The sequence below is a fragment of the Hoplias malabaricus genome, chromosome 3, assembly GCF_029633855.1.
Source record: "Hoplias malabaricus isolate fHopMal1 chromosome 3, fHopMal1.hap1, whole genome shotgun sequence".
NCBI lineage: Eukaryota > Metazoa > Chordata > Actinopteri > Characiformes > Erythrinidae > Hoplias > Hoplias malabaricus.
The window spans coordinates 67078399-67103929 of NC_089802.1; the positions used below are offsets into that span (position 1 = coordinate 67078399).

General features: G+C 37.3%; 1 protein-coding gene across 1 annotated transcript in view; it reads right to left on the reverse strand.

The window, feature by feature from the left end:
- szt2 (SZT2 subunit of KICSTOR complex) overlaps window positions 1-25531 on the reverse strand; it is a 139745-nt gene that overhangs the window by 110802 nt on the left and 3412 nt on the right. Inside the window, exons 4-25 of the mRNA XM_066662886.1 lie at window positions 25276-25446; window positions 24243-24365; window positions 22750-22906; window positions 21488-21594; window positions 19565-19775; window positions 16249-16419; window positions 15248-15479; window positions 14457-14586; window positions 13688-13833; window positions 11933-12085; window positions 11165-11279; window positions 10519-10961; window positions 9940-10033; window positions 8258-8346; window positions 6749-6917; window positions 5452-5566; window positions 5042-5161; window positions 4584-4784; window positions 4179-4276; window positions 2137-2275; window positions 1205-1465; window positions 69-288 (exon numbers count right to left, since the gene is read on the reverse strand). Of these exons, the coding sequence (XP_066518983.1) occupies window positions 69-288; window positions 1205-1465; window positions 2137-2275; window positions 4179-4276; window positions 4584-4784; window positions 5042-5161; window positions 5452-5566; window positions 6749-6917; window positions 8258-8346; window positions 9940-10033; window positions 10519-10961; window positions 11165-11279; window positions 11933-12085; window positions 13688-13833; window positions 14457-14586; window positions 15248-15479; window positions 16249-16419; window positions 19565-19775; window positions 21488-21594; window positions 22750-22906; window positions 24243-24365; window positions 25276-25446 (3665 nt within the window). The remainder of the gene's footprint in view (window positions 1-68; window positions 289-1204; window positions 1466-2136; window positions 2276-4178; window positions 4277-4583; window positions 4785-5041; window positions 5162-5451; window positions 5567-6748; window positions 6918-8257; window positions 8347-9939; window positions 10034-10518; window positions 10962-11164; window positions 11280-11932; window positions 12086-13687; window positions 13834-14456; window positions 14587-15247; window positions 15480-16248; window positions 16420-19564; window positions 19776-21487; window positions 21595-22749; window positions 22907-24242; window positions 24366-25275; window positions 25447-25531) is intronic.

Genomic DNA, 25531 nt, shown 5'->3' on the forward strand with positions numbered 1-25531 from the left:
TCCTGAAGTAAATCTAGTCCAGCTCTTACAGGGCTTATAGAAATACATGCAGGCGAGTATGGTGTTACCTGAGGAAGACATCTCTAGGCTGGCGGTTGGAGTGTGGGTGGACCAGCTGATCTTTAAGAGAGTCCAGAGAGCAGTTGTAGATATAGACAGGGCAGCGTGGCCGAGCTGTGTCTCCCACGCTCTGCTGGGACAGCTGTCGGCCAAAGGTGATGCGGCAATCCTGCTTCTGGGGCTCAACAAACTGCACGCCATCCTTCTCCTCTTCAGGTGAGGCTAAACCTTTACCAGTGCACAGAGGGAAAAACATTTGCATTCATAAACTGACACATGTTGCCAGTCAGTTCTTCCTTCAGACCTTCAAACAACAACAAAAACACACAGAACAAAACCTTAACATGAACACTACTGTTTAATCTTGCCCTAAAGACAACTACTTATACAGGATCTTGGCTTCCTTTTTAAAGTATTCTTAGTGCTGGGACATTGCTACTGCTCACTGACAGCATTTAGCCACGATAGCACTGAATAGAAGGATTACAGTGTACAATTGTACACCTATGAGGTAAGTGAAGCTGTATTTTATTTACATAAAGACATGTAAATATTAATAAAATATATATGTCAGGCTTATTTATAGGTGTTCAAGTGCATCCTGTTCTATCTTCAAATGTCTATAGTATGCCTATACTTTACTATGGAGTTTTTGAGGAGACTAAACAGCTGTGAGCATTTTACAATTTGTGCCAACGGCTGGTATGTATCAAATATGCTCATAATAAATTATTATAAATACATTTGGCCATGCAGGACAGATTTTGGCATAGTACTGCTGGACTATTCAGAATTCCATAGAGAAATTCTCTATTGAAAAAATGTTATGTAATAGACTTATTCCCGGTCTGGGAAACACCTCTCCAGACTGATTTCTGTTCTGTCAATGATGCTGCCAGTCTTCATTCAAGTCAAGCAATAAACTCCTGACTCAACCCATCTACTGAACTGGTCTTCAAACATTCTATATATATTTTATAAGTACAGTAGATATACTTAATATATTACATAACTGAGGCATAGTGTGTAAAAATGTTACAGACTTTTATTTTGGGCCAGGCAGTATAAAAATAAATAATATTATTATTTTACTCTCACACAGACACCCACAGTTAGATGCCTTTAATAAATAAATCTTGAGAACCTGTATTCCCGTTTGTTTGCTTTGTAGGCTTTTTGTCTTCAGTCTCGTCATAACCTGCTGTTGGCTTCTCAGGGTTTGGCAGTAACTGTCCATCACCTACTTCCAGTGAAGTCTCTGTCTCTTCAGGCCCAATTGCAGAGTTGCTGATTGACTCACTCTGTGATTCATTGTTTTCCGGACTGAGTGTTTCTTCCTCGTTATCACCAGCACCACTGACTTGAGGTTCGATTCCCAAACCAAATGACATTAAAATCTGTACATCTGAAGTAAAAGAAAGGAGAAACATTACCTATAATAATAATAATAATAATAATAATAATAATAATAATTTTTATTTAAGTATATGGCACTTTTCAAAACAATTAAACTCCATTATGAAAAGACAGTAAATCATTCCGAGCCAGTAGTAGTTCCATATAAGTACAAATCCTAAACTGGTGTAACTACTTACATAAAATCACAGATCTCACATGATAAACGGGAAAGCCCATATTTTAATATTCACAAGGTTATGTACATTGACCATTTATGCATTGTGCTAAAAGCGTAATTTATAAAGAGAAAACAGCGTTCGGACTTTTTCAGAGAGTACGCTATTTTCTGGTTATTTGTGTGCGCATGCACGCTTTCACTCCAGAATCCATGCAGAGTTTCATAAATGAGGCCCCTGCTGTCTTAATGAAATAACTGAGGAATGCTTTGGTCAACAGGAGGGACAAGTCTAAAATTGCCTGCACAAAACATGAATGCAGGTCCAGCACACAAACAGACTCCTTTCAGATTTAGCGAGACCGAACTGAAAAACTAAGTCTGTAACTAAAACACGTAGGGTCAAATTTCTGAGCAAATCTGCTTTGAAAAGAGAAACAACAGGATGGGTGGTATGTAACTGTGAATAAAGATAATAGTTGTAAAAGGGCTGGCTTTATTACCAGTGAAAGTGGCTGGAAGGAAAACTAGCAGGACTTGCTGAGGACTGATACATTTAGCATAGCATTTCCACAGAGGAGATGAGTTTTCTCCATCAACAACCACAGGCTCCTCATCCACAAGATCTGCATTGCTGAAACTCTGCCAGTACAAACACACAGATACACACACAAACAAATACCCACAACCTAAGATTAAAGTCATTTGCACAAGCAAAAAGGGTACATTTTTCACTTTTAAAAAAAAGTTTTTACTTATGTAAAAAAATTGTGACAACTATGCTACTAAAAATGCATTGAATTGTTTGTTGATGAGGCAGCACGGTGGCACAGCAGGTAGTGTCCTGGGACTGGGGTTGTGGGTTCAATCCTGTGTTCAAGTCTGTGAGGAGTTTGGTGTGTTCTCCCTGTGTCCATGTAGGTTTCCTCCAGGTGCTCCTGTTTCCTCCCACGGTCCAAAAACACAAGTTGGTTGGTGGATTGGTGACTCAAAGTGTTCATAGGTGTGTGTGTGTGAGTGAATGTGTGGGTGTGTGTCGCCCTGTAAAGGTCTGGCGCCCCTTCCAAGGTTTGTTCCCGCATTTGCCCGGGGAGACTCCCGTAGGTGTTGATGATATGGCAAAAATACATTATCACGATTTTGTTTTTGTAGGATCATAATCTCAATTTTATCACGATTCTTTTTTATGCTGGTTTTTAACCTTCTAACACTTCAAATCTTGAGGCAGTGAGTAAACAAGAGACAATTTTATGAAGTAATGTTACTGAAAAGCCGTCTGAATTTTTTGAGATATTAAAATGAATCTTTAGTGGTCAAAATATGATCCAAAAAAACAAACAATTTCAGGCACTTATCTAAATTTAATTTGGAATCTTCTTTGAAATCTTCCTTTGGAGTCTTCAAAGACCCCAACCTCTCCACAACAAAAATTATTAATTTTACTGCAGACAAAAATATTTTATTATCAAAGCTTATTGGCAACATTTTACATTTTACCTTCCTTGAATTATCTCACCTCTCCCAATGGCTTTTTACGCTCACTAAACAGGAAAAATATTTTGACTCACCTAGATTTATTCTGATGCTTAGTATTGTTTCTAACCCAGTGCTCTTTCCCTTTAAGGCCAGACACGTTGTAAGGAGGGAGCTTTCCATGATTGGCTGTAGAGTGAGGCCACTTACCTCACTCCCCTCCTGTGTTTAAGTGGTCTCAGTAGAGAAAGGGCAGACAGTGAAAGGGATCTAAGCTTTGAAAACGTATTTATTGTTTCGATAGTTGTTTATTTTGATTGCTGTTGCCATATAAAACTGTCTGTGTCATCTCTCGCGGTACGCATCTGTTAGGAGCCAAAGCCTGGTTGCTTCCCCGCCTTCTTGGTTGAGCATCACCCGATTGGTCTACAGACTTGATTGACGCGTCATTAAAGTTAAAAATGCCCAAGCTACACGGCCATAGCAAAGATCCACATATTTTTTTATTTTTTGTACTTTATTTTGAACTGTTGTTTTTTTTTTTTTTTCTTGTAAGCTCTGGTATCCTTTGTGTTTTTTTTTTTGTTTTTTTTGTTTTTTTGATCCAGCGATCTCCCTGTGATGGTGTATCGTGGACAAACTCTTATTGTTCTCAATCTGATATTGTCATATCGGACACCCCTAGGCTCTGGACCCACTGCCACCCTGAACAGGATAAGCGTTTACAGGCAATGATTTAATGAATAAATGAATGTTTGTTGGTGTTGCAGCAATATATGTAGTGTTCCTTTAATAATAAATTATAAAGATAAGCCGGAAATGATGGGTGAATGTGAATCAAAGCAGTTTTTATAAATAAAAATAAAAAATATATAAATGAAAAATAGAGCATTATTCCATAAATACCACCAGTGGTAAACTGGCACATTTATACAGAATTCAAGTGACGTGTGATCAGAATAACCTATATTGTAATACAGACTAACTCTAGTGAACTGAGTTCAAAGTTTTGTTATGCAAAATTTAGATCATCACATTTATAAATAGTTTTGTGTGTACGAAGTTGCTGTACCTGCAGAGTACTGGTGGAGCCAGTCACTTCCTTACTGCTTCCTATGGTGTGGAAGGACAACACTGTATCTTGTCTCTCTGGTGTTTTCAAACACTCTTCTATACAGACATACACATAATGCAAGCATAAGCAAACATAATAAACAACATAAAAAAAATCTATAGCAAAAAATTTATCTAATGTATGAAATATGCATCAATAAATTTACTCTCATTGTAATAATAAAATCTTGTGACTTGATTTTTCTTATCTGCACCATGTTAACCTCTTTAACGTTACATGACCAATGAACAAATAAATAAAAAAGGTTAAAAAAAATAATAATAAGAGTAATTCCACCTACAAAAGTTTGATTTTGGAATTATTAGGTGTGATTCTATGTTTATGAGCAAAAACATTCCTAACCTTTAATTACAGGTAATGAGAATGGAGCCACATGTCCATCCCTCTCTCTTTCCAGAATGTGATGCATGAAAGTCACATGATCTCCATCATCCAAAGGTATCTCCCGGTCACTCAACTCATTCTGCAGGGAACTATGGAAGAGGCTGAGCAGCAGCTCATTGGGCAGAGAGTGACTGCTCTCAAGTGAATCCTCATCCTCTACTATATTCGATATAGAAGGAAAAAACACAGTATGTTTTACAGAAATCGCTAGAATGGACAGAATGATATCCTGGACAAAAAAATCGAATTAAACCCTAAACCGAGAATCATGGCTCAAGGAAAATAAATACTGGGTTCTTGTGTCGTTAATATTTATGCATGCAGGGCATGAACCTTCATCTCTGTGTGAATTCATATACTAAAAGAGGTCTTTTGGGAGAGTGAGAGAGTGAAGAGTGCATGAGGTGTAGGAGTACCTTTGCTGAAGGTGAAGAAGAACAGCTCGATTTGTTGGCACTTGGGCAGGAGCTTCATTAGGTCAAACTGAAAAGGCACCATGTTTATTCCATCAGCAGGAGTATTTGCTGAGGTCTCACCTGAAAAATAATTTATTTAATAACGAAATTAAAGGCATTAATTTATTAATATTTCAGTCTTGCGTTGTGTCCACCCTTTCCTATATTGATGTTTCCATTCCTCAATTTAAACACAAACACATTTTCTACAGTCAGGGTGTGTAAATGAAGATAATAAATATATATATATATATATATTATATATTTCACTGTACTGTTCCCAACACTGCTGTTCCTACTTTTCACAGGTGAAAACAATGAACCCAGAAATTGCCCAGTTCTTCTTCCCAGCAGGCATGTGTACTGCTGACCTGTCAAGTCTTTGCTCCCAGTTAGGGGATGCACCTGATCTTTGTTCAGACACAGCTGGATGAGATACTCAAAAGTCATCATAGTGGACATGCAGGACAGATCACGAGGAAAAAGCTGAAAGAGAAAAAAAAAAAAAACAGACAATGTTTCAGACACTAGGTTAATGTAGTATCAGTTTTGCATGACATCACTTCCATAAGTAAACCTCCAAACCAATTACTTTTATTTTTGTTTAAAAACATGCATGCTTTAGGTATCAAAACTGGTCCCTTCACCATAAAATGCCACCACCACAACAGGAACCACAGTTTGAAGATTTAAAATGATAAAATTAAATCAATAAAATGCATAAAGTGGGAAAATGGAAATGTTACAATTTATTCACAGTGATCACAAAATGCAAATATGAGAGCGTATGTCTGTGTTTGGACACAATGTATATAGGGCCGCAGTTGTCTCATAATACCCGTAGGGGGAAAAAACAACTTAAATTTAAATGTAATATATAACGTTTATAGAAGCAATAAATGCTGTGTTTTTTGTGGAATTCAGAAGAACCATATTACATTCCATTTGCAGTATGTAGTACTGCCTGTGTCATGCCCTTGACCTGTCATTTTTCCCTGCCATGTGCTCTTGCACATGGCTCTGTTTGTTATTGTTCATGTCTCCGCCCTAGTCCTGCCTTTGTTCCGCCTCCTCGTCAGTGTCCCCGTGAGTGTGATTTGTAATCCTGCCCCCTCGTTATCTGTTCCAGGTGTCCCTTGTCTGTGTGGTGTATCTAAGTTTCCTTGTCTCTCTTCCTCTTGTTGGACATTCCATATTCGCATGTCTGTTCCTTGATTGACCTCCCTGCTTATGTCTGTCTGTTTCTTCTATATGCTCTGTGTGCTTGTTTGGTTTGTCTGTATAGATCTCTGTTTAGCTCTTGCTGTCTAGGTCTCTTTTTAGCTCTCTGTCTGTTTAGCTCCCTCAGTCTAGATTTCTCTGTCAAGTTCCCTGTCAGTCCAGTTTCCTATCTGTTCACGTCTCTCTGTCTAGGTCTTTCTATAAGTATTCTGTCATGTTATCCTAGTCTGTCTCTGTTTTGTTATTTATTGTTTATAAATAAAATTTGTCTGTGTTTTGGCAAGTGCGTCCGCCTCCATCAGTCCGCCCCACGATCCTGACAGCCTGAACATATAAATCCAAAGGGAATCAACCCCCTGTTCAGACATGTCTGCGTTTACTAAAAACTTCTAATTGACTAGATGCTTTTGTAATTTCTGAACCATGTGGCTGTGGGTTGGTACTGACGGCTTGAGGGATCTCCTGGTAAGTAAGGTTCCTGAAGTGTCTGTGCTGTTCAGAAGGACTCCAGACGGTGCCACTCTGCGGCTCCACCCAACACTCTGTTACTAGGTTCAGCTCAGTGTCCACGTCTATGGCCTCTACTTCTGTGTCATTATCATCATCTGTGGAGAAACTGAAGAGGAGCACAAGGCTTGATATTCAATCCTAATATGAGTTCTAGCAACCATTCACACAAACAAACACACAAAGTAGCATGCCAGACGGTCACTTGGTTGTGGTTGTTTTTAGAAGTGCAAAACCCATGTGGTTAATTTTACACCACACTGAAGCACTTAAAAGGAACACTGAGCAAAATTAGAGATTTCTGCTCTTGGGTCTTTTTTACAGTACTGTTTTGAAATCAATGGGGAGGGTGGTGGGATTTGAGGGTGGTTTGCTACCCCCATTCCGAGGTTACATAGTGCAGTTCCTGCAATGCTGAACCAATAGTAGCAATGACAGATGTTCTGTTCTTCCTATTGCCTATCAGAGAATCAACATTTTTGAAGCTTTAATTGTAATGTAAAAGTATTACATAGTGCTTCTTTAAAGACAAAATCTATGATTGTGGGAAACCACAGTTCTCTCTGATTTGTTTACATTCAGAAGCTCCATGTATTTTAAGGTGAGATGGTATGTTTGATGGAAAAAAAATTTAAGTGGCTGAAGTTTGATGTACTATAGAAACTCATATGTAACTCGAGTTGTTTAGTTATGTGGTGAATTCAGTCTGTGTTTACTTTCATGCAGTTACCAGTTTCCCCAATGTTTACTCTGTAATTTGTAATCACCTTGATTACTCTGAACAGCAGAAATAAGTCAGTAGTTCATTGGAGCAGGAATAGAGCAATACCCTCATCTCTTTTCATGCTTTTCAACGTTTGGAGGTCTCTTCGCCATGAACAGAGAGAGAGAAGGCCTAGCAAATTGGAAAGAGTCCCTTTGGTTTTTTTTTTTTTTTTTAACGATTTCCTGAACATGTGTTTTTTTAGGAACTTTTTTTTGATAATTCCTTTTTGTCTTTTTATGACTGCAATTTCTATTGTGTTTATTAGTACCTTTATTAGTAAACTTTTAAGCTTAGCTAGTGAGGATACTACATCTATATGTACACCTGTCTTGGGAATTTGCAAAAGAAATGTTAATGTCAAAATTCTATTCAATTAGATATCACGACAACTCTGTCTGAAATAAGCAATATTTTCCAGAACAAAATAGATGTAAAAGAAGAAAATATTACAACCATCAAATACAGAATGAAATAAGAAACATTTGATTTGAAGGATGGAGAAGATGCTAATGAATTCAAATTAAAGAACATCCCACCACAGACTGAAAAAGAATCCATGTTTTACACAGAACAGCATAAAATATAAAATGAAACGGACAGTTTTCTGTCTCAGATTCAAGAGAACAATTAATTAAAGTAAAATAAATGAAAAAAACTCTCAAGGGCAGTTTGGATGTTCTTACCTGTCCTTGGTTGAGGTGGACTGGGGTGGGAACAGAATGTACTGGACGATGCAGGTGTGGTGCTCTGTATCTTGGACTGCTGGGATCCCCTGCACACATACAAATAAAACAGAACACATTAGAGTTGGTACCTGAGGCAAAAATATAAAACCCTGAAAATATGAATCACAACATGCTCAAAATGTTACTACCAAATACTGCACCTTGGTGTGTAAGTTATATTATATATAAGTGTAAATTATTTATGACATATTTATGTAACATTTATGTTACACTTAATCTATTTCACTCTTGTTCTACACATGCATTACATTTCCTTTACTAAAGGTGTTTCTTTAAATTTCAAATATGAATGAATATATCAATCATTAAAAGTTAATTTGAATGAAATTAAATATATGCATATATCATATTAAGAGATTATTAATCAGTAGTGAACTAGAAGTAACGCTTACTTCAAATAAATCGTTCAAGTAAAGCATTAATACTTTTCTGTGTGTTGCTCTATTACATCAGAATTGTTATGACGTGGGCAAAGTCATACACACACGCTAGGTAGCACCATGTTCAAGCCTTGTCTTTTTTTTTTTTTTTTTTTCTTTTTTTTTTGCAGAAATAAGGGGGATTTTACAAGTTCAATAACTTAAGCATCACCCTGAAAGATTAATGCTACAGTTAACAAAGAGACAGTGCTATCAGTGTTCTCATTGGTGAACACCCGATAAGACAATCTGAAGTATTTCCCTGGAAAAAAATAAATCGCTATGCTCATTTTTATTTTGTTTAATTTTATGCTCATTTTTATAAGTTCAATCGCAATAAACTTTCAATTTCAGTTTTATATTTTGAAAGGAACTAAATTTTTCTCCCACAATTGACTTCATACATGTACTTTAGAACTGTCCTGCCACCTTGTCTTAGTCTCCAATTACAGCGCTGAACCTGTTGGAGTCCCTCCAATCACAGCAATAGACCCACATTAATGTGAGAGCAAAGAAATTAGGTTAAACAGAGCAATACAAACAAAAAAGCATGGAGAAATATATATATAAATAAACGGACCAAATGCACCACATGTTTGGACTAAACAGAGGCTCATTCTCAACAGCCACTGAAATTGGCCATTCTAAACAGGAATTAGAAGGTTCAGACAGGGTTGTTTTGTTTGGAACTGTGTTAACTTGTGGAAATAGGGGCAAAATATGCCCTTTTAATTCAAGTTAATATGAACAAATTTTAAGTCAGTGTGGACAGTTTCTATTGGTTCATTCATTCATTCCTTCATTCACTGTTTGTAACTACTTATCCAATTAGGGGTAGGGGTGGGTCTGGAGCCTACCTGGAATCACTGAGCGTAAGGCGGGAACACACCCTGGAGGGGGATCATTCCTTCACAGGGTGACACACATTCACTCACACACACCTAGGGGCACTTGAGTAACCTATCCACCTACCAACGTGTGTTTTTGGACCATGGAAGGAAACCTGAGCACCCGGAGGAAACCCACGCAGACACACAGAGAACACACCAAAATCCTCACAGACAGTCACCCAGAGTGGGGCTCGAACCCACAACCCCAGGTCCCTGGAGCTGTGTAACAGTGACACTGCTTGTGAATTACAGCTGTTTATTGGCATATACGTTATATGATTTTTGTGTGTGTGTGTGTTTTAAGTGGTACCTTGGGTGTTTTGACGGCCATTGGCAATTCTATCACCATGTTGACAATTCCCTCACCACTGGCAGCAAAGTGGAACCCCTCAGACAGACGAATCCTGCAAGAACACAAATAAACCCACAGCTAATTTTCATTCACAACAACACAATTATATATGCACATTTACCCTATTAATATTTCTTTGTGCTCAGAATAGAAGTAGGAGTCTAAATTCACATTCATATCACATTATTAAATTATAATTCTTTGGAACTCTATGTACCATGAATTTTTATATTTCCCTACAATTCAGTCTGAAGGAGCTATTCACAGAGAAGCAGAATACAAACTGTTTTAAAATATTTAACAATTCTAAATGTGACTAAACAAAATAAAGATTGAGTACAGTAAAAAACAAAAAGCATCCTCAGATATCTCAACTTTTAGCAATGTGAGTTAGTGAGTGTGAAACACTAGCTGCTGTGCCACCGTGCCACCCAGGAGGTCAAAACGTTTCGGCTTATTGGTCCAATCAAATGTTTTAAAGTGGGTGCATCTTGTTCAGCACTTTTTAACACCCCTAATTGTTTGTGTTGTACTTACTCAGACAGCATGGAGAGGATGTGGGCAACAGCCTGCAGAGATACAGCAGCCCCTGGTGCACTGTGCACTGTCCACACCCAGCGCTGGTGCAGGAAGTATCGGGACAGTGAGGCCAAAGTGGAGGAAGCAGTTCGGCTGGCCGCCACACTGAGGGGAGTAGTCATGCTGGGTGGCTGAGCGAATGGCTCCATGTTTAATATGAAGGGCGTACGGAAATCCATTGGCAGCTTCTCATACCTGATCAGCAGTTTCTCCAGAGGTTTGCTGATGATGACCACACAGGGCCGGTCAGACAGTGCAGGTTTTGGTACTGGAAGAGGGGGGGATTTGGATGGAGAGGCGTTACCCAGCACTTTCCGTTTGGTTTTTGGTGTGGCTTCTTTATTCTGGACACGGTGAGGAAAACGAAGCCTGAGAATCTGCTCTCGCAGATCATCTACAATCTGGACAAAGGAACAGAAAAGTACATTTTTATCTTATTCTCATTAAGTATTTTTGGAAATTAAATGTGTGAAAATGTTTTTACAAGTATAATCTTACATGATGTACTAGGAAACCACATAAAAGATTTAAACAATTTAACTGAAAGCGTCTTTAAAGAAGCTTTATACAAAAGAATATTTTTAGTATTTTATTGCATATGTACCTTGTTTCTTGTGTGGGCTATCGTTCCTATGGGGAAGCCCAAGCGTAGCACCATGCAGGGGGCTTTGGAAATAAGACGCACCAAATAGAAGGAGATGGGTGTCTGGTTAGCAGCACTGTAGGAAGAAAAAAAAATCATACAATTTTATACATATGAAATACTATGTTTTTTCATCAAAAGCACAATATTTTTAAACTTTCAGCATATACTCTTTAAATGTGTATAGCACCATTAGAGATTACAGTACAAGCTGTTATCCATGTCAATCTCATATCATTAGAAAATGCTGATAGGAATATTGGAAAAAAAATAAATCCAGCCTGAAAAAGCTAATGAAAAAAATATAGCTTCTCTTAACATGAACTGTTAAAATACTCTGGACCTGATGTTCATACGAGTGCAGTTGTTAAACTGCTGGTAAGTTTCGAAAATCTTTCAAGCCTGGACACTGTAGACTGGGGATACTGTAATCACAAATCTTTTAATCCCAAATTTGACACATAAAAGCAAACTTACAGTATATATATATATATCCCATTTTATGCAATTCCTACATAAGTGCATGAGAGACAGAAATGTCCATTTGTTTCTCTATAAGCATGCCCCTAAACTGCACATTAATGCTTGTATGTCTGTGCTGTATATAACACAGACCCGCTGAATGCCTTTAACCTGAAATGGACTTAATAGATAAGAGTACATCAGGCCCTCTATGAGCATTCACTTCCATTTCCATGTCTTGTCCAAGTGAGAGTGTGTGCCTGTTACCTGTAAATAAGTTTGACATAGGAGTAGCCCTCCACCAGAACAAAACTGCTCCAGTCTCGCAGTAGAGAAGTCAGTGCTGAATGGGCTATTCTGCACTGAATTGTACTGAACCTGCCATTACTGCCTGCGTTGTGTACATGTTTTGGAACAGGGCTGCAGAAAGGAGAAATGCATATGGTAAATTGTCTTAAAGCAGCAATTCATCAAAATATTCATGATTTTCCCCTATGCCAAATATAGTTGGATGGTTAAGAATATGTCCTTATGAGTACTTTAGAAACCACAATGCTGCTGTTGAGAAAATCTGAGGCCACTGTGTTTTTTGTAATTTTTTTACATTTTCTTACATAAATTAAACACACAATTATTTGCTCCATTAACTTCAAAGTTAAGATTGTTTATCCTTCTGTTATAAAGATATAATTTTGTAGTTTTATGTCCTAACAACAACAAGCAAGTCTGTTTGCTTGCTCTGTTGCTCTGTTGGCATATTGCACTTAATGTAAGGTATTTTGTATAATTTGTGCTGTAGTTCGAATGTTAGATCCTCTTTTGTAAGTCGCTTTGGATAAAAGCGTCTGCCAAATGCATAAATGTAAATGTAAATGTTTGAGAATACTTAATCAACATATGGGGTTTAAGGCAAGGGTTGCTGTTTGCACACTGCTAACTTGCTAAGAAACCTGCTAAGAAAATTTCAGAGACCAAACACAAACATGTCTTGACTGGCTTAGACTAGAGGTAAGAAGGAAATTGTGTGAACTATTTCACAATCACCAGGGTACCTGGCTTAGTTCAAGAATTACTTTGGAAAAATCTACTAAAAACATACAAATAGAGCATTATCTTTTATTTCATTTCCTTGCAGTTTTATTTTCTGTTTTCAAATCAGATTTTGGATCATTTATCCTCTCCTCTTTTTTTCCTAGCCAATTGAATTCTCTGATAGAAACTGTCCTGACCCAGTCCCAAAACTGTCACAACTAGAGCTGGACGATATGGCGAAAATTGATATCACAATATATTTCTTAATTTCAGTCAATACGATATAATTCTGATAGCGATTTGAACAATACAATAGCCAAAGAAACACCATCAAACAATAACCTCTTGGCTTTGTCAATGTTAATATTTATTAAACTAACTTTAAAATTGAGTGCAATGAACTGATGGCAGTGTACTGTGATTACCGTCAGTCAGTGAGAGATGCTGTAAATAAAATATATTAAAATACTGAAAATGTGTATAAAAATCTTAGTCATTGAAACATTTAATATTGCAATATGTATTAATATTGAATTATTGTCCAGCCCTAGTCACAACCCACCCAACTGAAAACCCGAGTGCAGTAAGCGAGTGCAAGTGCATCTCAGTGATGAATGTGCATGTTCTTCTGCAACTACGTGCACACAAGCATATCTTCATGCCATAAAGGGAATGTCAAAAAAGGAAAAGTGATTCCCCCATAGACAGCCTATGACATACTGTTATTTACATAAAATAAATATTTTGTCCATTAGTAAAAATAACAGAAAAAACGTAGAGAGTTTTTATCCTTGTCGTATTTTAACAAAACCATTTTACTGGGCTTTCATTAAGATCACAAGGGACTGTATTAACTTATTGGAATAATAAAAGTAAGTGGACAAATGCTTAAAAAAACCCTCTAGCAGTGTGAACAGGTGTTTGAAATATAGTCTGGAAGAGATGTAAATCTGTTTAGGCCTTAACCATGAATAATTCAAATAAACTCACATGTCATGCTCCAGGATGATGGCTATTCGGTGCATATGTAACCAGCGCTGCCAAAAGTTTGCATCCATGGAGAGAATGGGCTTCCAATAGGAGGCAAACTGTGATTGGCTGGAGTCTTTCAAGCCACTGTGCTGTAAGGAGAGGACCTAAGAGAGAACAAAACATCACATCATGTACACTTTTCCCCTGAAAAAAGTAAATGATGCAATCTCACTGAAGGGGGCAGGGCCTGGTGTAACAAAGTCAAGTTTAAAAAAAACAAAAAAGAAAACACACAATATATGTGTCAAAACCTGCAGTAATGTATCGGCAGTCTTCCGTGGAACAAACAAAAATACATTACTTGGGATATAGTCGCTTCACAAAATGTGATTTATACCATCCCTTGAGGCTCCTGTCTCTGGATTAACAAATGGCCACATGCAGATAACTAATTGTTGGGCTTTTAAACCAGTGAATACAAGAGTTCTCTTTTTAAAAATGTTTGTTAGTTCACAGGAACCAGCACTGCATTCAGGAGAGGGTTTTTTAGACTAGAAGGCAACGAAAGTTTAAACCTTGAAATTCATGAAAAAAAAAAAAACAATAAATATTTTCATTACAGAATTAACTGCTTAACTTCCAATCCACCAAATGATGTTCAAGATCAGTTGTGTACTCTTCATCCAACAATACCATAATTCCACAGTAATATGTCTTCTTTCTAGTCAAAGTTGCGCAGCTTGCTCTGTTTATGGTCTGAAAAGAATCTCAGAAATGTAGTACAAACCGGTGTTGTGGATCCAGGTGGGATGTAAAACAGTGGCACGCCATTTTTCGTACTCTCAGGAATGGTGTAGTGCTCTGGGATGGAGTTTAAAGACTGCAGGTGCACCAGCATTTGGTCTGTCTGATTAATGCTGCAGGCAAATAGGACAAAGTCACTTAAAATCTGATTTTGAATTTGAAGCAGCAACAAAACAATACAGTAGGGGTTTAATGTACCTTTGTTAATTTGATGTAAGTTTTGATTCTGAAAAGTTTAAGAGAATTAAAATATAATGAAAATTACCCTACAAACTTAGATTTTGTACCATGCAGCAAAAACAAGACTCTTTTATTGATTATCTTGCACATTTAACTTACTAAAGTACAAAGAATTAAACTTCACTGTATTTTGTTAATGTAATTTGATGCCTACCACACACTCCAAAAAAGTAAAAGGTAGAGGCACAAAAAGAGTGAAAAGCTTATGCAATATTTAATTAACACTGTTTAGAAGCATTCCACAATAGGCACGTCAATATAAAAGTAAAATAAAAAAGGTGCATCCAACAAAGGCTCAGTCTTTGTAAGCAAAGAGGAGTTGTGGCTCACCAACTTATAGACACAGACAGTGTGTGCTTAACTGTCCTGTCAAGTTCTGTCTCCTTGGTACATTATGAGACAACAGCCACCACAAATTTGAGTAGCTAAAGTCATGTACCCAGCAAGAATGGGCAAAAATAAAATAGATAGGGGAAAAAATGGACCCAAGCAAAACGGCTAGTAAAGGGAATGTATTAATATTACAGCACTGACCTTTGCAGTGTGTTCCAGAAGCGGCGAATGACTGAGGTACGGTACGGGCTAGTGATGGGTTTGCGCAGGGTGCAGCTGATATCATGAAGTATGTCGTAACTTCCCTCCATCGTCACCTCCACCCATGTGGTGCGCTTAACTGGCAGCAGTGGCCAGCAAGCTACTGCAACATATTCTATACGCATGTTGTGTTTCCATAGCAACACCAGCTTCACCTCGAGTTGTGTGCCTCCTAAAAACAGATACAGAGAGACAAAGAGTGAGTGAGAGAGAGAGAGAGAGAGAGAGAGAGAGAGAGAGAGAGAGAAAAAATGTGTCTTGATTATTAATGAAGTAGAATTTTAACGAAAACAAAACAATTTCAGCTACAGACATGATTCATGCTTTGGCATGATCTATGTTAAACAGACATGTCTATAAAGCTCAATCAATGAGAAAGAGAAGAGAGAGAAAACATTAGAGACAGAGAAAGACAAAAAACTTAAAGAGACATATGCACACCATTTTATTACCAAATCGAGATTCCAGAAACAGACAGAGCTTCAGAGCAGCTCTGGGACTTTGAGGTTGCTGGACTTTGGGTGAATAAGAATATTAATATTGTGTTGTTTCAGAGTTGTGGTGTTTTTCTGCTGTTGAGTTTTCACCTGCATGGCACTAAAGTGTTTGGGCGATTAGTTTTGGAACGTGATGCTCTGATGTTTTACTATCATGGAAGTTATCACAATGTGATGCCAAGGCATTTTAGGGGAGTTGTAGAAAGATGCCATTTTTTGGATTGTGTTTTGGTGTTGTGGTTTTTTTGGTGGTGTGATGATTTGGTCTTCTACTGCGATGTAGTTTCTGCTGGTGTGGCATTGTGATGTTTTGTCATGGTAGTGATATGGTATGCCATCTTGGTGCCACTGAGGTACTGAGCACAAATGCTTTCAAAGATGTAGTAGCACTGGGGTAAGTGGGTCATTTTGGCATTGTGGTGTTTTCATTGTTTTGGTGTTTACCTTTGGTGAAGTTGATTTCTCGAATGGTGTATCCCTCCCTCAGTCTGACGGAGAGTACACTTATAAGCTCAGCATGGACTTCTTTCTCTGTGTGTTTTTTTCTCCGCAACACTAAAGCTGGATTGCCACTTGCTGACACCAGGTGCTCGTTAAACAGCTTGTGCTGGGAAACTTAAAACAAGACACAGAAGTTAAACAAAATAATAATAATAATAATAAAAAAAAAAAAAAAAAAAAAAAAAACACAAAAATACAGACATATTGCAACACATTTTACAAACATGTTAACATATTTTTCCTGGAAAAACCACCTGAATCTGAACATCTGAAATAAATCATTCTTAAAATGTGAAATTGAATGCTGAAATAGAGAATTTAAATTAAAAGTTTTACATTAAATTGTAACTTAAAGACAGAATGGTATGGAGGAAAAATAAATCTGATTTTTAAATATATTTTGGTTGTATTGCACATAGTGTGAACAAAATATATATACAATTAGTTATCTGCATGTGGCTATTTGTTAATCCAGAGACAGGAGCCTCAAGGGATGGTATAAATCACATTTTGTGAAGCGACTATATCCCAAGTAATGTATTTTTGTTTGTTCCACGGAAGACTGCCGATACATTACTGCAGGTTTTGACACATATACTGTGTGTTTTTTTTTTTTTTTTGGTAAATATATCCGTTGCTCTGCTTCCAAAATCAAGTGCTTAGACTAAGAACTATACGTCCCCCTCAGCTGAGTATCTCCATTCAATCAGCCAGTTCTGCTTTTATGTGAGAGCATAAATACAAGGTTAAACTGAGTAAAACAGACAATAAGCTTGGATAAATGCACAAAAATCCTGAAAACAATACGGAGAATAAAGAGAATTTCTGTCCCATCTCTCCTTACTCCTGTGCACTCATCTTGGAGTAAACAACTGTTAATTAAACTGGCTTTTCTGAAAAGATCTATATATATTTCTTTAAGAAAGAAACACAGCAATTTCGACATAACACTGTCACTGAATTAAAAGATTGAAAGAATTTGCTAGAATACGTTTTTAAAAGGGCAAGGGCCAAGTCTTATTGTAAGTCTGAATAAATGATCCCCGATGCCTCAGGAACTGCATCAAAAATGTCACACATTAATAGTAATGAAACATATGGGACCAGGAGCACTTTGGAAAACCCTTGTTAAGTACTATAATACATAGTTGCATCCACAAACTAAAGTTTAAACTTTTACTGTGCCAATGGAAGAAACTTACGTTATGTGTATACAGAATTGCTGTTGACTATTCTGGGTTCTGATGCATATTGTATGAACCAGTGTACAGTGGAAAAATGTACTGTGGTCACACACATAGATTTTTGCTTCAGACCAAAGAACATTAGTGCAGTCTTGACCTGTCCCTAACAGAGAATGTGTGAAGCATTTTGAACAGTAGAACAGTACAGGGTCTTTGTTATAAGATTGTTTCATTCAAAATTCTCTGCAGGTTCTCTGCTGGGGATAGGTCAATTTCTAAGTTGTCGTATTTTTGTTTCAAACGTTTTATTAGAATGCTTCATTACTCGGTTTCTTGGGTTTATAATGATTAGTTTTTGTGAAAAGTAATAGCAACACAGTAGTAAATTCTACTCTATATTGTTTGAATATGTTTAATATGCTGCAGGCATCAGGGGGTAAACCATAAACTTTTTGCTGTAGTTCTTTCAATGTATTGGTCAAAAATTACTTACATGTTATTGACTAAGTATTTTTGGAAGGTAAAACTAAACATAAAACTGCCTAAATCTTATACTCAAAGAGATAAACGTGTCTTTGTTACAAGATAATCAACAATATTCACTTATCCATAAGCGCACTTAAAATTTTGATTCCCCTGTGTATTTTCACATATACATAATCCAAACTATTCCACCAAGGCCCTTGTGTGGTTTGACTAATTTGACCAGCTATTGGATGTGAAAGTAAAAGCAGCCTCAGATGGATAGATAAACATTTTCACTTCCTGTAATAGCAATTTAAAAGTAACATGACAAATTTTGGTTATGGTTCAAAACAACATAACAGAACAAAAACTTATAACCCGTGACCTCCGAAAGAAACAGAAAAGTGTAACTTCTGCAAAAAAGGTTGGTAAACTGTTCCAAATTCTCCTCTGCATGTTTACTTAGTCTCTCAAACCAAACACATTCTCTTTTAAGATTCTACATAGGTACATTTACATGTACACGTCTCAGCACATATTCACATACATAACGTTCGCATTTATAGTGTTTATTCTATGAACAATCACTGGATTAGGAACACCTACCTTTATATATGCTCACTGTCCATGTTATCACATTCACTGACCATACAGAAGTACTTTGTAGTTATACAATTACAACAGTAGTCCACCTGTTTTTCTGAATACTTTTTTATCCCCATTTCACCCTGTTCTTTAATGATCAGGACCCCCACAAGACCACCACAGAGCAGGTATGGTTTGGGTGGTGGATCATTCTCTGGTAAGAATGGATCAGACACAGCAATGCTGCTGTCTGCTCACATGTCCACTCACTGTCCTGACAATGTTGCAGCACTGCTGCATCTGTTCAGTTCGTCCCAGCACAACACACAATAGCACATTACCACTATGTCAGTGTCACTGCAGCGCTGAGTATGCACTACCCAAATCATACCTGCTCTGTGGTAGTCCTGTGGGAATCCTGACCATTGAAGAGCAGCATAAAAGGGGGATATAGTATGCAGAAAAACAGGTGGACTACAGTCTGTATTTGTAGAATTATTAAGACCTCCTCTATGGTCAGTGGAGCTGAAAAAATGGACAATGAGCGCAGATACAAGGTAGGTGTTCAATATCCCATGTACTTTAATCACTACAGAAATACTATATAAGTAATTCTAATTGGTCAGTAGAGTGCGTGAGTGAATATATATGTGTGTGTGTGTGTGTGTGTGTGTGTGTGTGTGTGTCTGTGTTGCCCTGTGAAGGACTGGCGCCCCCTCCAGGGTGTATTTGGCTTGTGCCCAATGATTCCAGGTAGGCTCTGGACCCACCACGACCCTGAACTGGACAAGCGCTTACAGATAATGAATGAATGAATAATTGGTCAGTATTTCAAAACAGATAACTGATAAAAAAAGATAAAACTAGAGCCAAAAAACATCAAACGCCCCAGTCAACAGGAAACAGCACAGTGAATATAATAATCTATTTCAGTTAAAGTCCTGAGAGCCCAATAAAGAAACAATAGAGGGAAAACATTTAAAAAGGTTCTACAGGTCTGGCCCTAATGTCAACCTGATACTTACAACAGTAGTAATCAGGGTTGATAGACTCATTGGTGCGAAGGAAGGAATAGGTGAGGAAGGCCCGATGATATGTGTTCAATTCCTGTCCCACCTGAGTCGGCTCAGGACACATGGACAAGTATGAGCCAAAGGTCGCCATGGAAATAAACTTCATCAGCTCCACGTTGGGGATGTAGCCAAAACTGCAGTCATAAGAGTAAGCCCCTCCTACCTAACAGTCAACAAAACAAACAAAAAAAATAAATTAAAAATAAAAAATAAATTAAAAAAAAGTAAATTATAAATACAATTCATAACAGTTCATTGGAATACAACAATATTATAAATTTGTGAAACTGGAACTTTATTTGAAAAATTTTCAACGAGTCCACTGAATGTAATTATCCTTTTTCAAATAATTGAGTTCCGAGGTTTTGAGATATCAGTAATTGATATCCAGAGGCTGTCAAATGATTGGACACTCATAAGCATGCTAATTTTGGCTGCATCTTACAACAACAGTGAAGAGAGCAAACCTATGGATTATGTAGAGGCTGAAAAAGTATTCAATAAATTAAACCTATTTAACCTTCAAATTTTTCATTAGTCTTGAAGTAGCTTTATGTTCAATGAAGATATTTCCTACAAGTCACCACAGTCCCCTGGAGTCTTAAGGAAACATCTGTTGTCCAACATGCTTTGGACAAAATACCACGAGGATTAAACAACACAGCACCATTCTCGCCGAGTCTAAACAGGCCTGATCAGAATGACTGGTTTTAGTGCCCATTTCTTTAAATTAAGCCACAGCTCCTAAGTACGAGACCTGGTGGTATAGGAGCAAGGATGCAAAAGCTATGGTTTTTACTCATTTTCACCTTTCCATTAGGGGTGGGCGATATGGCCCTAAAAAAATATCACGATATTTCAGGGTATTTTGGAGATAACGATATTCTTGGTGATATGAAAAAACCCTTGCTTGTTTGTAAACTGTAATTTACCAAGATTCTTGTTTTGTATAAAACAATAACATAGCATATAAATGTGTCACACAACCAAAGTGCAAAAAATTGTGTGTGCGCAAAAGTAAACAATTATACAAAAAGTACACTTAAAACGTCACAGTAAATAACGAAACAAACACAGAATAGTTGCTGTGCTGAGTCATTATATGAACAAGTCAGAATATCACAATACTGGTTTTTTTATATAGTTTAAAAAATTATGACAATATTATCACAAACATTACAAAATGGTACAGCCCTACTTTCCATTCACATGTTCAGCATATTTAATCATTACACGTAGTACTCATGGCTTGTCGAGGTTGTTCTGTTGTTTCTGCCCTCTCACATAAACACGGAGCAATTTCTGTGACGGGAGAAACTCAGATGAGGAGGCGGAACAATTCTAAATTTTTGTAAGATGCAGCACAAAATCAAAACGATACCTATCCCATAATTTCAGTGTCAGGCAGACCACAAAATCTAATCTTGTAGGTTCTCCAGATACAAAAATTAATGTGCTAATGCACTGAAAAGAATTTTTTCTTATCATAATACGTCTTCTTTGAGGAATTCAGGCTTTTCAACTTAAAATCACAATGTTCAAAATGGGCTCTTACTGTTTACTAGGTGTGTACATTTATATTAAATGACCATTTAAGCACAGTCCCCATGCACTGCATAATTTCTGACCTGTTTCATAATGTGTCATCTAATATCATCAAGGCATTCCTAAGATATAAACTGCATTTGAACAAAAACATTTAAAGCATGTAAGTAAGGAGCAGAGGACCAGGAGAATTTATGTAAAGATAAACAGTGTAAATGAGGACATAGTTTTGTATTCTTTGATAAAGTAGTACAATACATTTTTCGGCTACATCTAGATGATGATCATGATCAGTAGAAGTATTTATTTGTGCTAAAATCTGTGCCATACCTGCACAAAGGAGCATGCGATCGTTCCACTTCTAAGCTGGTTCAGTAGAGCCTCACACACAGCCACATCTGGTACACTTGTCACTCCATCTGTGATTATAATTATACCTGCAGGGAATATTTCTAATGTTTAACTCTTATTTTATGAACAGGTCTCTTACAAGTTCAAAAACACTCATATACCCCAGAGAATCTGTCCAAGAAACCTGCCGTACCATTCAGCTAAAGCTTCAAAAGCAAAACCATGACAATAAATCCTAATGGCATTAAAAATTATAGGATCCCAGGAGTATTATCTTTAGCATCTCTGTGTCATACAGACATTTGTGAAAATAGTCACACAACATTAATTTCACCCAGAGATAATTTTCATTCAATTATCCAGCAAATCGTTTTATAACGCACAGATGTAAGACAGCTCAACAAGCCTAAAGCCTTGCAATTTAGGTGAATTTGTTCATTTAGAATACACACTTTACTATAATGACTACCTATAAAAATATACATCATTAAAGACAGGTCTTTATTTCACAAAAATACATTAGCTGTGTCCGAAACTGTGCCCGATTCACTGTGTAGTGCACTATTTTGGGGTTCCGTCATTTTATGGTAGTGTCCGAAAACATAGTGGACAATTTTCAGTGCACTTAAATAATCCCACAATGCACTGCAAAAAGTAGTGTACAACCCATGTACACTAGCAGATATCATTCAATTATTCATTGTCTGTAACCGCTTATCCAATTCAGGCTTACAGTGTGTCCGGAGCATACCCGGAATCATTGGGCGCAAGGCCTTCACAGGGCAACACACACATACATATTCACTCAAACCTTTTTTTTTTTTTTTTTTTTTTTTTGAGTCACCAATCCACATACCAACGTGTGCATTTGGCCCGTGGGAGGAAACCGGAGCACCCGGAGGAAACCCACACGGAGACCGGGAGAACACTCCAAACTCCTCACAGACAGTCACCCGGAGTGGGACTTGAACACACAACTTTCAGGTCCCTGAAGCTATGTGATTGCGACACTACCGGCATAATTCACTGTGTTGTTTTTTGAAAACCCGCATGAAGTAGTGTTCGAAATAATTCACTACCCTCCTGAATTTAGTTCCCTATATGTCACTATATAGTGAATAATATAGGGAACAGTGAATAGAGAGGCATTTCGGACACAGGGATTGTTTTAATTGGCTAGAAACATTTAGCCAAAAAAAGTTTCGGGGGTTGGTGTTCGTATGTTACTGAGTATTACTCACCCGCAGTGGAGTTTGGGGGGAGGAGCTGAAGGGCCAGGATACCCTGCCGAATCATAGTGACCAGCCCCACATCTGCTGTCACCATGGAAACACCCTGTTTCCTCTGCGGTTGCTCCTCCAGAATGTCAGTGGGGAGGGAGGAGGAGAAGCCATCACACTTAAAATATATAAAAATAATAATAATAAATAAATAAATATTTTTATAGTACACAATACATAGCACCTGAGCCAACGTAATGTCTTCTTTCTTTTGTCTCATACCTGGATCGATTATGTCGTTTCATTAAATACAACACAACAAATGTATACAAGAGTAAACCGGATGTATTATTTGATCATTGACATGTAAATAAGGGACCAGCGCCCAGGTACTTGTTTCCAAACAATTTAGTTGATGCAAGCCATTGCTTATTTGAGTGTCATAGGAGGGATTCAAATTCAGAATTACAGTAGTCCAGGAGCACATATATGCACTATAAATCACTGAATAAATGAGGTGATTCAAGGTCAGCACCCTAGTGACTGTCACAGCTGCAATAGTGGAAGGAAAAGTCAAGTAGAAACACAGAGGAAGCAAGAATGAAAAGGGGAACACATTCTTCTTTAGATTGTAGTGAATAGTGCAGTGAGGATTAAAACAAATGAGACTTTATCTATTGATTTCATACAGCACCATCACACATAATACACCAATCTAGTAGGAGATGGACTCGTCCTTGAAGCATTCCAGCACATTTATATTGTCTATGCAACATCAGAGATGAGTGAGATGAAAACTGTTAGAGTGAAAAACTCAGACAAAAGGTAAAACCACAAAACACCAACTATTGTGAATAAGTGCCTCTTGTACTGATGAGAATGCTACAATGTATTAAATAGAGTTACCACAATTAGAGTCACCAGCAGCTGGTTAAAACAGGTATGAATTACCAAGCTGCAATTGCTTCACTCAGGTCTTGTCTACATGCATCTGGATTTTTTATTTTTTGGAAAACAGTTCTTCCACACCAACAGAATTTCATTTTTAAAGACCTCTTGTCCACACAAAAATCCCTCAAAAATACTGAAAGCCCACCACTGTTATGCGAGTGTATATGCATCAGATAAAACACTAAAACACAACAGCGTCACTCCATTGCAATCAGGGAATAATCAATATCATACAATTACAGATAATCTGTAACAATTATTTTCCTTTTTAACAAAAAATTGTTAATTGTGGTCAAACCTAAAATAATTTTTAAAAATATTTTTTTCTGATTTAAAAAGTGGCAGTACTGTTTTTCTGAAGAATTTTGTTCTTTATACTGTACGTTGGCAAATCTCTGAAAAAATAAATGTCATGACACTAGTTTACTGTGATACATTTATGTTATATTGATGTCAACTTCTTTATCCTGTGTTAGAACCAGCACATAAAATCAGTGTAAGAACAGTTCCCACCACACGAACATGACATGACAGATTTTGTCTGTGGTCTGTGGTTCCCTTACCTGGTTATGCTGCTGCTGTAAAACCTCAGCAATGTTGTTCTCCACTGCTCTGAGCTGCTGGTAGATCTGATGCAGAAACTGGTCCAGATCTGTGTAGTCCAGCTGGCTTCCCTGCACTAGCACCTGAACAAAAATGCCAATGCCAAAACATAATCTATCAAACAGTCAATGAATCAATCTCGTCTCGAGATACGAATGAAACAGCATTAAAATGTCCTTAGTTTATATATATATATATAAATGCATGTTAAAATCATTTCACCTTTTTGTTCACCTTGGAACATCGTATTCCAATCAATAAGCTATTTGGAATTAATATGATTCATTACACTGCATGATTACGACTGCATGATTTTATACTGATGGGTCTTTTTAAAATCAAAAATCAGGCAAATTGAATATCTGTGTCTTGCACAAAAATTTTAAGCAAATAATCACCAATATTCTTAAAAAGTAGTCAGTGACAAATTGGTGCTGTTTATTCTGAAGTCATATATTAATATATAAGTAATATATTAATAGGAAGTATTTACTAGGCATTTAATGCAATAACAGCCTCCGTCAATGTTGCAACATTCCTGTGAGGATCTGATTGCATTCAGCTACAAGAAGATGTTTGATGTCAGGTACTCAGATTGGAGGAGTAGTTATACTCAGAGACACCTCTTTGACTCATCTCACAGATATTAGAAGATGCTTCATCATGCTAGAGGACTGAAGCCAGCGCTACCAAAAGCCAGCGCTCAGGGAGGGGAGGGCGCGGTTATATCACTATAACCAATGCTTAGCACTAGACATATCACTACTGCAAAGCATCTCCTTATACTTCTATTTATCTTCATTCTACCCATTCAAAGAAGAAAACATAACTGTGGCCACATTTTTACCCCAGTGTGTGCAATATGTAGTAGATATTTACTCACTAAATAGAAACAAGTACTGTTTTTCAGATATCACATTAATTTAGAAATAAAAATGCAGAATCCAGTATCACCCGAGCTTAATCCATTAGGTGTAAGAGGGATCTAATGACCTGATGTGAGCTGAGCCCAACAATGGAGGAGTAAGCAAGGATGGTGATGAAGATTTCCGGCTGAAACAGGAAGTCTGTGCCTGGAACTTTAAATGGAGCAGCCAGTCCAGCAAGGCATTGGGACAGGGCATGGAAGACTTCGTCAAATATCATCTCTCCTGTACTGTCATCCTGCAAAACACATAGAGGAAAACATTTTAGTTTAATTATCCAGGGCTATATATGTATGCACCTACAGTGGAATGCAAATGTGTGT